The following is a 12654-nucleotide window of genomic DNA, read 5'->3' on the forward strand; positions in this document are numbered from 1 at the left end:
TCTTTTTTTCATAACATAATTTGCATGCATACACAATAAACAATAATTTACAGATCCAAAAATCTAAGGAGAAATAAACTCTCATAGAGTAGTTTTCAGATTTTAAGCATAACTTTATCAGATTTGTTGTGACGAGTTGTTCAGTGGAATAAGTTAATGATCTACTTTCTACTACATGGCTTAAAGATTTGTATGTTGTTTTTGTACCTTATAGAATCTACATTCTAGATGGCTAATGCTTGAATGATTATCATTAATGTACTATGGTTGCCATTTCTATGTTCATTGACGTACAAATATGCATATTTTCATATATTTTGCAACTAGTTTGGCATTCTATATTTTTTTCTCCTTTTTTTTTAATATAAATACAATATAACACACACACACCTAAGTTGCACGAAACGGGGAAACGAAGCGGAAGCGAGCGAAACGAAACGCGACCTCCCCGAATTTTGGAAACGGGGAAACGCAATATATATATATATATATATATATATATATATTAAAAACATTTAAAAATTATTAATATATATATGTGCAAGACTGCAATCATAAAGCATTAATGATACATTTACTTAAACATTTTAACATTAAGATTAAATTTACATCACAATGATCACATTTACTCATGAGTCATCACATAATGAAAATAAAAATATAGGAACTGGAAAATCCAAAATCAGCCTTTATTTATATTAGTATATGAGGCTGCAAGTACAATAAAGACTATAAGGCTGCAAGAACTATAGAGACAAGTCACAAAAGACTAATCCTCATCATAACAATCCTCATCAAAAATAGAAGCAGCAGAATGCTCAACAGTGGATGGTGGTGCTGAAGAAGATGATGCACCAATTCCACTTCCAGAATCCTCCTCAATATTCAGGGCAGCAAGAGAGAGATCCAAATCAGGATTTTCTGCATCCACATCCCATTCTTTAGAAGGACCACTGTTGTATTCTGGACCCCTACGAGATGCAAGGCGAAGGTTGGAGTGCACATAAACAAGATCCTCTGCTTTCTGTGAGCCCAACCTATTGCGCTTCACAGAATGAATAAAACCATAAGTGCTCCAATTCCTTTCTGCTGATGAAGAGCTTGCCACTTGTGAAAGAATACGAATGGCAAGGCTTTGCAAATGTACACCATTTGCTCCATGACAAATCCACCACCTAACTGGATTCATGGTGCTTCTCTCCTCCAAAGCTGATATATCTGCATAATCATCTATTCCTGCAGCAAAACTGGCAAATTCCTCCTTTACCTCCCTATGTAGGTGAGAAGGAAACATTCTCATTAGTGCTTTTTTCACCCCAGTAGCCACCTCTCTATTCTTATGGGGTGCCTTCCTCTTCCCATTGCTTTTAGCAATAAGCTCCTCATCATAAAATTTGGGGTTCAAAGCATGTGCTAAAGTGTGCAATGGTGTATTGAAATTGTTCCACCGGTCAACAATGATTTTCTTGATCAAACCAGCAAAATGATCATCAACAAACAGAAGTTGTGGAGACTCCTGCGAAATGATTTCCATAGTTTTCTCAACCATGGAATCCATGCCATCATATACCTCTCCCAAGAAAGGTTGGTCAGTGTCAGCACTCCGGAGAAGCTCAAATGCAGGGGTTGTGAACTTTAGCAAGAAATCTACCTTGCTCCACCAATCCTCATCAAGGCACAATCTACGCACCATAGATCCCCGCTCTGAATCTGCTTGTCTCCACTCAATCCACAGTTGACTCACCACCATAGAAACTAATGCATGCTTAACCTCAACAAGGCGGCGCAACATCACGAAGTTTGAGGCATATCTTGTCTCAGCAACTTTTAACAACTCCAATTTGGAGTACTCTCGAAATATGGCCTGAGACTGGTGGTGGTTGGTGATGAATTTGATAATCTCCCTTGCATCCCCTGTGACTTCCTTTATCCAGGAAACTTTGTTGTCGATCTCCTCTAAGATCAGATTCAGATTATGGACAATGCATGGTGTCCAAAATATGTTGTCATACCTCCCCTCAATAATCAAACCTGCAGCTTTGCAAACTGGTGCATTATCCGTGATAACTTGCACCACCCTGTTAGCCCCTATTTGTTCAATAGCTTTTATAATAATGTCAGCAATGAACTGTGCATCTTTCACCTCTCCTGAGAAGTCTTCTGCCTTGATAAACATTGCTCCTTTGGGGGAAGTGGCAATGATATTTATCAATGGTCTGCACCTCATATCTGTCCAACCATCTGAGACTATGGTAACCCCAGAGCTACTCCAGGAAGAACGAATTGGAGCTAAAACGTCCTCCACAAGTTCCTTCTCATTTTTGAGAAGCTGGATTCTGACTTTCTCATAGTTGGGCCCCTTGTACCCTTGAGGAGCTTTGTTAACTGCCCTCAACATATCTTGCCAGTAAGGAGAGCGAACAACATTGAATGGGATACCACATGCATAAATGCACCTGGCAACTCTGGAATCAGCTTCTTCTCTTGCTTGCACATTCACCAATCTAGCAATTCTGCTATCCTGAACTGATTGGGATGCCCCTGAGCCTCTGGTATGTTTGGGTGCTGCTTGTTCATGTTCTTGACTGTGACCCAGACCACCTCTCCTCTTTCTTGCTTCAACTACAATCCTTGGCTCAACGTTAGATGTAGCCTGAGTATGCTCATCATGCCTCCTCTTAGTACCATCCGCCTCATCTTGCTCTCTTTGATATGCCCTCCTTACCAACGGATCTGCTGTTTTTGTGCAACCCACAATCCCCTGTCCTCCTCCATGCAACAGATGCGCCTTCATTCTTGGGTAGGAGCCCTTGTACGTAATATTGCAAAGAGTGCATCGCCATTCCCATGAGCCACCACCTCCACATTTTTGAAGCTTCACCACATGCCTCCAAAGAGGATAATATTCAGCCCTTGGGTTGGCCCTAGGGTTTGAAGTTGCAGCTGCACTTTGGCTGGAAGCCATTGCTGCAAAAATAAATTAAAAAAAAAAATCTGTAAATAATAAATTTATAAAAACGTTTTTCATATTTTTGGCTGTATAAACCCTAGAAAAATTAAAGAAATAGTAAGGAAAAAACTAAGAAATAAATGTGGCTTACCCAAATGAATTATCTGTGGCTGAATCTACCCTAAAATGCCAGAAAAGAGGAGAAATATGGCTATAGCTGAGCCAAATCTGCTGCAAAAATAAATTTAAAAAACAAATCTATAAATAAAAAACGTTTTTCAGCAATTTAGCTGCATAAACCCTAGAAAATTTGAAGAAATAGTAAGAAAAAACTAACAAAATGAATGTGGCTTACCCAAATTAATTTTCTGTGGTTGAAACTACCCGGAAATGCCAGAAAAGAGAAGATAAATATCGCTGTAGCTGAGCCAAATCTGCTGCTACAGAAATCTCTTGCTGAAATCTCCTTCTCTTGCTGCTGAAATCTCTTTCTCCCGCTGCTGAAATCTACTTTGCTCAATGCTCAAAACACCAGCTACTGAAACAACTGCCAATCTCCAAGACAAACTCCTTGCTGAATAGTGTGATGAGAGAATGAGAGGCACAGCTCTTTTATAACTTTAGAAACGCTTTCTAGAAGTGATTAGAAACCCTAAGCTAAACCCTAAACTAATTAGGAATTTTTTTTTTTTAAAAACAAGTGCTTTTTTACAGGAAACGGGGCCCGTACGGCGTGGAAACGAGTTTCCGTCCGTACGGGCGCGTTTCCATCTCGGGAAACGCGCCCGTACGGACGGAAACTCGTTTCCACGCCGTACGGTACGGGGAAACCCATTTCCGTTTCGTTTCCGTACGGAAACGGACCCCTGCCCAGCGTTTCCTGCTACTTAGACACACACAATAGATGTTATCAGGACACTCTTCTCCTGACGATTTTTGGAAAATGAAGCTCCCACTGATCCCATTCTCAAAAGCACTCCTGCTCCATGCGACCTTTGGTTCCAATGATAAATTTCTAGGTGTTTTGGAACACAAAATACAATTCTCACAAGAATGCAAAACTATTTCTGTGCTATTTTAGTAGCGCTGAGCTGAGCATAAAAGGATAAAAGGGATAACCATTTAAATTATATATGCATACTCTTCAAGTGAATGGATGTATGATGGCAAGTGTTTGGGGTACTTAGGATCAATAAGTATTAAGGAGTCTATTTATATAATTATATATAATGTTGGTAAATATTCTATAAGTTGTTTCCTTCCATGGCCCCTGTGAAGGGAGAGTATATATATATTAATGAGAAATATAAATATTAGTTCTTGGAATATTACAGAGCCTTACAGGATGCCACTGCAACAGCTGACGGACCAGGCGCAGAGCCCAAATATTAGGAAACCTGTTCAAGCGAGATAAAAGTTAGAGATGATCAGGGAGCACCTTATAGACATATCAAGTATGGTGATTGACAACAAAAGTAGCGAGAAAGAAAAAATATTAGATAGAAGGTGACTACCAGAAACAACCAAATAAACAAATAAATACTGGATGAAGCAGCAGCTTACCCTAGCTTAAGTGGATCTTGTTGTTTGATTCGCTGGGCAAAAGCTTCCTCAGAGCATTCCCATGAAGCTGGCCAAACTTCCTGCTTGAGTTCATCGCATATTACATTTCATCAGATGTGCACAGATAGCAGTTTTGAAACTTGGAAGCATCCAAAAATTCCCAGGACACCTTTCCTTATGAAATTTAAAGGAAACCAGAAGCAATTAATTTGCCAATACTGGCATCAAGTTGAAAAATTACGTCCTAGAATGCATATGTCAACATCCATTTAAAACTAATGATAGGTGGCAATGTGCAAATATTCGTCTAAGAAACTTGACAGTGGACCCTGTACTGTTATCTTGAAAAAAATGGAAAGGCTTATTCTCATTTACACTACTATCAGCCATCTAGAGTTAATGTCTGACAGTGCAAAGTTGCAAACAAAGGGAAGATAAGTCTTCCATTATGTAGATAGTGAACTATGTGCACATTGATATGATTTATCCTTTGGGAAGGAAAGCTAGCAAAACCTACCGATTGATTTGGTATGCCTTCCATAGTTTGATATTGGTGATTATGTGGAGAACTTCCAGGAAGAAGAATGCACAATTCCATGAGTGCTCGCAATCTAGTTTTACAAGAAGAGTGATCAATAATCTGGTGATGTCATGCTTTGGACATAAAAATTATAATCTTCCAAGATAAGTTTCAGAACAACTGAACCACCAACGAAGTTTCTAGGTTAAGAATCATTCTACAAAGCTGTTCAATACAAAACAAAATACTAATGTACAGGTATACACCATAAAACTGAAAAAACATTAACAAATTCCATTTTCTCCTTGTTTTATCATTTGACTTGACAGATTGTTTTTGGCAATGAATTGCTCAAGCTGATAATTGGCTTACATGTATAGGCATTTGTGTTGATGTACCAATAATGGCTGACAACTAAGAATTTGATTAAATCCAAAGTATTTGCATCATGTAGAGGTATTGGCCCACCTGAGGTAGCCTACAATGCATAGCCAAGTAATTGCTTATTTGTGATATGTTATCTATGGTTTCAATTTTTACAGTAATTAGATGGATAAGGCCCAATGGACCATAGTTAAATGGTGGTAAGACAGATGAAAATAAATTCATAGTATTATAGATCCAACTTGATCATGAAGGATTTGATTAAGAGAAGACGGGATATATTTTCTTTACAATTCCTTAGTTGGGGTTTGTGACACAGGGGACTCATGAGAGGTCAGTATTGGGATTGAGAAAGGGCACTTACCATCTGCTCTGTAGACTATGAGATAGGACACTCTAGAGGGCTCTGTAGAGGTATTACCCACATGTGATAGCATACCATGCACAACCAAGTAGTTGCTTATTTGTGATATATTATCTAAGGTTTCATTTTTTTACAGGAATTAACTGTATAAGGTCCAATCGACCATAGTCAAATGGTGGTAGGGCAGATGAAAATACATTCATAGTATTTGAGCTTCAACTTGATCATGAAGGGTTTGAATCGGAGAAGAAAGATATATTAGCTTTACAATTCCCTGGTTGGGTGTGAGTGGTAGTTGTCACTTGTTAGAATCGAGTCTGTAAGTTGTGAGCCATGACTCACCCGTTGATTTCTAGTAGCATCAGAGGTGCTATAAGCCTCAAAATTTGCAGGGAGGCTAGGTAACATGTATTCCAAAATACCCAGAAATCATTTTGGGAAATTCCACTCAGAAACAATTTTATTAAAATAATTAATTATTTTTAATGGATGCCTAAGTCTAAATTTAGGAAATTAAAATAATTAAAAGGTATTAATTAAGCTAAGGGTTAAACTTCTAAAAGAAGACAAGGATCAAGTCAAAATGATCTGAGCCATTGATTAGAATATAATCTGGGTCATTGATTGATCAACGAGAGGACTATAAAAAGGACTTCGATGAGCATTTGGAAGACGTACCAAGCAGATACTTAGTTTCCCAAGCAGATTGATTTTCTCACTGGCCGAAGTTCGGCAAGAGAAAATCGAATCAGAGGGAGAGTTTTGTTGAAGTTTCTAAGTTTACTTAATTAAAAACCCTCCATGCACTTTCTCTGATTTATTCCTACCTACTTGTTATTTTCCTTAACAAGTTATTTACACTGTAAATACTGAAAATAAACACTAGTGCATGCTCAACATATTACAGATCAGCAACTAAAAGAAACAAGAACACCACATGACACCATTATTTTTGGACTAATGTCCTAGGAAAAACCCAATGTGAGAAAACCGGTGCAGCTATCTGAGGGTTTCCTTATTAAGCAACATCAGAGTACAATCTGGGTGTTGAAACTGGCCTACCCAACAGAGAATGCCCTTGGCAGTAGTACCTCTCAATCTGAGGAAAATGTCTCGGTTGAAACCCCGGATAAACCCTCTGGCAGTTCCTCAGCACCAATTTGCCCCAGAAACCCCAGCGTTTGCCACTCTGGACTGCATCAGGCTCTCTCTGCCCAACGTTGGCCCTGCGTCACCCTGAATGGGTCTGTGTCAACCTCAAGAGGCCCTGCATTAGCCTTCTAGCCCTTTGCGTCAGCAACGCTGGCCTCTCTGAAGCACTGTGCAGCTCCTAGTTGCCTCTGCGTAAGCCCTGACTGGCTCTGGCGTTGTTCTCCCGACACTATCTCTGCCTCTTTGTCTCTCTGTACTCAATGCCCCTCAGGTGCAACTCCGATCACTAATTCTATCTCTCTTAGCTAACCCTGCTCTAGAGAATAAAATAACTGATCACTCTGGTGTGTTCTCCACGTGACCCTCAAGCCTCCTCTTATACTTTTCTTGTTGACATCTTAACCGCTGAGATTAAGTCCCTAATCAACAGCTAAGATTAGATCTGGCTTGATCCATGTCTTTTGGACCATTCTAACATAGATTCATATTAATACACATTAATATTTTATTTTCCCTAAGTTTAGACTTAGGGACTCCGTTAAAAATATTAATTATTTTAATATCTCCTGATCTGTTTAGAATCTGCCCAAACCCTTTCTGGGTATTAGAGATCTCATGTGCCCCAACCTCTCCACCAAATTTCGTGGCTAGAGAACATTCGATGCTACCCCAAATCAACACTCCCTCTTAACGAGGATTGTGCTCTAGCAATACTCCTCCCTAAGTATTACTTTGATCATCCGGCATCGGTACCTGTGCTAATGCTAGGCCTTCCTGCCCAACATCCTCTGCACTTCTGCATCTTGTACTGCTGCCCATGGCACTGCCATTGCCACTGCTATATCTGTACGACAGCTCCCTCTACATCCGTGCTGCTGCTAGTCCTTCCTCCCAGCACTGCATCTGCACTGCACCTCCTCTCATCATGTTGCATCGTGCTGCCCACTGCTGCACTGCAACTCAGTTACTGAGCAATAAGTAACTGATCTCCCAACTATGACATCTCCGTCAGGCTAGAAACACTCTGATGTTGAAGCTCCCTCTGTCACTCCATCCGCATCTGTCTCTACTGACATCTGCCAGTCCTGCTACTTTTCTTTGGGGCTCCCGTAGCAAGGTACAATCCAAGAAGTTGGGTACCTCGAGGATCCTGCCCCTCATCGCCTCTAGTCCATTTGACTACAGCTCGATGTCTCCCCACTTCCTCTCAAGTGGCGCGTGTGCACTCATGGCACAGTCATTGTCTGTCAAAACTTCCTTCTCTGCCCATGCTAGGGCTGCCTTAGTCTCGAAAGATTCTCCCTTACTCTTCTTCCTTGGACACTGGGTCGCATAATGACTCAGCTCCCCATAGTGGAAGCACTTGATCTTGGAGAGATCTTCCTTCTTCTGCTTTTCCTGCTTTCCCTCAAATGCTAGGGCCACATCTTCCTCCTCCTGCTTCTCTTTGATCCCCTTGCTGCTGCTACCTGTCTTCAACTGTCGTTTAATCTCTTCCTGGCGAAGAGTTGCCCACATCTCGTCCCATGGTGGAAGTGTCCCTCTGCCCAGTATACTCTGGACAAACACTTCCCAGTCTTCTGAGACAGCATTCAAGGCTGTCCTCACCATTAGCTCTTGATCCGGTGTCACTCCTATAGCAGTCAACTGGTATCGGATCTCATTCAGTCCTCCGAGGAAGGTGTCTATCGATTGTCCCTTCTTCATCTGATTCTCGAGCAGCATTCTTCTCTGCACAGAAGTATGCTGGTACAGCTTCTTGAGAGCCTCCCACATCTCAAATGTCGTTTCATTCTCGGATATATTTGGTACCACATGATCCTTGACCCCGTCAAGGATAATGCACTTGGCTCTCGCCATCGCCTCCTCGTACCTGTCATTATCACTGGGGTCAACTGGGACAGCTATTACCTTCAAGGCAAAGTTCTTGACATGATTCTTGTCAAGCACTGATAAGATTCTGGCCTTCCAGACTGCGAAGTTCGATGCTCCATCCAGTCTATCCTGGTCTCTTACCCCGTGTAGTGCAATGATGCTCCTCTACTTCCCTTCTGGAAGTTCTCTGTTCGACTCCTATGAGTCTCTACTTCCCGTCTGGAAGTTCTCTTCTGAACTCCCTTTGAGTCCTAATTTCCCTCCTGGAAATCCTTCTGTCGCTTGTCGAGAAGCCCCCTACTCTGATCATCTTGTGCAACTGCACTGCTAATCCAAGTTCCTCGGCTAGAAACCCTTGGTAACAACTCTTCTGGCCCTGCTCTATCAGGTACTGTTCTGACTACAGTACCTCACCAGCTCCACTCTGCAATATTCTTACAGCCTTCTAGACCCCAACAACTGCCTCTCTGTGAACTACGTCAACCCCTCTCTGCGTCACCCCAGATGGATCTGCGTCAGCCCTGGGATGCCCTGCGTCAGCCCTCTGCGTCAATAATGCTGGCCTTTTTGGGGCTCTGAGTGGCCTTGGCTGGCTTTGTGTCACACTCCTTCGCTTCTACGTTGCTAGAAACAACTTCTGTCACCTTGGGACAACTGCTTTCTACTGTTATTGCTCCGCTCGGCTAATGTCTTTTAGTCCTCCTGTGATCTGCAATCACACTTTGATACCATGTTGAAGTTTCTAAGTTTACTTAGTTAGAGACCCTCCATGCACTTTATCTGATTTATTCCTACCTACTTGTTATTTTCCTTAACAAGTTATTTACACTATAAATACTGAAAATAAACACTAGTGCATGCTCAACATATTACAGATTAGCAACTAAAAGAAACAAGAACACCACATGACACCATTATCTTTGGACTAATGTCCCTGGAAAAACCCAATGTGGGAAAATCAGTGCAACTATCTGAGGGTTTTTTTATTAAGCAATATCAAAGTACAATCTGGGTGCCGAAACTGGCCTACCCAACAGAGAATGCCCTTGGCAGTCGTACCTCTTAGTCTGAGGAAAATGTCTCGGCTGAAACCCCGGATAAACCCTCCGGCAGTTCCTCAGCACCAAATTGCCCCAGAAACCCCAGCGTCTGCCACTCTGGACTGCGTCAGCCTCTCTCTACCCAACAATGGCCCTGCGTCACCTTGAATGGGTCCGCATCAGCCTTCTGGACCTCTGCGTCAGCAACGCTGGCCTCTCTGAAGCACTGCGCAGTTGCCTCTGCGTGAGCCCCGACTAGCTCTGCGTCACTCTCTCTGGCTCCTGCGCTGTTCTCCCGACACTATCTCTGCCTCTCTGTCTCTCTGTACTCAATGCCCCTCAGCTGCAACTCCGATAACTAATTCTATCTCTCTTAGCAAACCCTGCTCTAGAGAATAAAATGACTGATCACTCTGGTGTGTTCTCCAAGTGACCCTCAAGCCTCCTCTTATACTTTTCATGTTGACATCTCAACGGCTGAGATTAAGTCCCTAATCAATGGCTAAGATTATATCTGGTTTGATCCATGTCTTTTGGACCATTCTAACACAGATTCATATTAATACACATTAATATTTTATTTTCCCTAAGTCTAGTTTAGACTTAGGGACTCCATTAAAAATATTAATTATTTTAATATCCCCTAATTTGTTTAGAATTTGTCCAAACCCTTTCTCGGTATTGGAGATCTCATGTGCCCCAACCTCTCCACCAAATTTCATGGCTAGAACACATCCGATGCTACCCCAAATCAACAAGTTGCAGGTTGGAGAGAGAGGGCATCAACAATAGTCAGGAGTGCAGGAAGCAGAGAGAAGACACAGAGCAGAGGAGGGGCAATGCAGAGGTAGTGACGCTAGGACTGTGCAGAAGGTGACACAGTGAGGGCAACAGGTCCTCTCCAGAATCAGAATTTCACTGTGAAGCATGAGAAAATTGTCTGTAAAATTTCTCACAGAAATTCCTCTTCCATTCTGCTGGTTGTATTTTGTACATGAAATTTTGTTGAAGATCAATAAAGAAACCTTAATCTGCTGCATGTGTTTTCCCACATGGGGTTTTTCTGGGGACAATTGTCCAAAAATAACTATCATTGTGATTGTACTCGTGCTAGTATTTTTCCTTGCATTTACTTTCCGCAGTATTTCAATTGTGAAGGATGCAGTAGAATTTATTTTGATATTTGTTGTAAAAACACTTTGAATAACTTATTAATAAAGTAGAATAAATAATATCAATTATTGCAGTTGGATTTCTATTTAGAAATTTTCACATGGTATTAGAGCTAAGGAGAAGCAAGAGAATGGAGCCAAAAGAGCCAACGCTAAACATAAGTGGGACCTGCGTAGGCAGCAACTCGAATCCCTAGAGGAATTGAGCAATCCAGGATGGCAAATTTTTCGTGGGAAAATCTTTCTCTGAGTGAGTCGACAGAGAAAGATTTCTAGATCGAAATTTGCTAGTGACAGAGGGAGCAGCGTAGCAGTCTCAGCGCAGAGCGGTCTTCAGGGGGGATGCAGTTTTTGCTAGGCAGAAAAGCGTCAGAAATCAATAGGAAAAATAACACAAATAAGGATGGAAAGTCAAGATGTCTTTGAATTACCTTCCAGATTGGAAGAAGAATTTGCATGCTTGTCAAGCTTAGCATCAGCAGATGTTTGGTATATTGATAGCGGGGCTTCAGCTCACATGACTACTTCCAAATCACTATGGGAAACAGAACAAAGTGTACTCTAGTAAGGAGAGACACCATAGCATTTCAAACGGAAGTAGGAACCAACATCCAAGCCACTAATGTTCTGCATGTGCCCCGGTTAGGAATGAATCTGATTTCAGTGTCCCAATTACAAGACAAGGGATACGATGTATACTTCATTGGAAGGAAAGTATACGTCAAACATCTAAGATGGAAGAAGATGAGACAAATTGGAGCTCGAAGCAACAGAATGTATAGATTGCAGCGCGAGTCTCAAATGGCACTGATAGGCAACAATCATAATGGCGAAAAGGAACTGAATGAACACAGGCGAATGGGACACTTACACCATGGAGCACTGAGGATGCTTAGAGAGACTGTTACAGGAGTACCAGTGTTTAGTACTGAGCATGTGATGTATGCAGAGGATGCGTACTTCGGAAATATGCTAAGGCATTTCCAGAAGTAACAACAGAGCGAAAGGTATATTGGGATTGATACACTCAGATATTTGTGGCCCAATGTCCATGAGAGCTCTTACTGGTGGCGAATACTTCGTCACCATTATTGATGATCACTCTAGAAAAACCTGAATCTATTTCTTAAAGAACAAGGATGAGGTTTTTGATTGGTTCAGAGAGTTTAAGAAACTCGTAGAGAACATGGCAGGGAAAAATATGAAGGTCTTGCGTTCAGATAATGGTGGAGAGTATATGGACAAATGTTGATTTGGGGTAGCATCAAATGTGCTCTAGCCATGCAAAATGGTGGAGAGGCTAAAGCACGTGAGATCTCCAAAACCCAGAAATGGTTTGGCGAAATTTTGCTCGATGAAGGAGATATTAAAATAATTAATATTTTTAATGAGTTCTTAAGTCTAAACTAAGGAAAATAAAAATATTGATGGGTATTAATATAAAACTGGGTTAGAAGGTTCTGAAGAACATGGATCAAGCCAAATCTAATCTTATCCATTGATTAGAGATGTAATCTTGGCTGTTGAAGACTCAACAGAAAAACTATAAGAGGAGGCTTGAGGGTCAATTGGAGATACACTAGAGTGATCAGTCATTTGATTTTCCAGAGTGGGGTTTGCGAAGAGAAATTGAA

General features: G+C 41.3%; 1 protein-coding gene across 3 annotated transcripts in view; it reads right to left on the bottom strand.

Annotated features, from left to right (window-relative positions):
* Positions 1-12654, bottom strand: part of LOC149142747 (kinase superfamily protein) — a 402879-nt gene that overhangs the window by 104673 nt on the left and 285552 nt on the right. For 2 of the 3 annotated variants that reach the window (XM_089447805.1, XM_089447806.1), the window contains exons 17-19: positions 5031-5124; positions 4514-4593; positions 4293-4347 (exon numbers count right to left, since the gene is read on the bottom strand). In XM_089447805.1, coding sequence (XP_089303931.1) covers positions 4293-4347; positions 4514-4593; positions 5031-5124 — 229 coding nt within the window. The remainder of the gene's footprint in view (positions 1-4292; positions 4348-4513; positions 4594-5030; positions 5125-12654) is intronic. The other variant, XM_089447807.1, reaches the window with a different exon arrangement.

This window comes from Pinus tabuliformis, chromosome X (genome assembly GCF_031772625.1).
Source record: "Pinus tabuliformis cultivar Carrire ecotype Pingquan chromosome X, CPIR1, whole genome shotgun sequence".
Classification (NCBI taxonomy): domain Eukaryota; kingdom Viridiplantae; phylum Streptophyta; class Pinopsida; order Pinales; family Pinaceae; genus Pinus; species Pinus tabuliformis.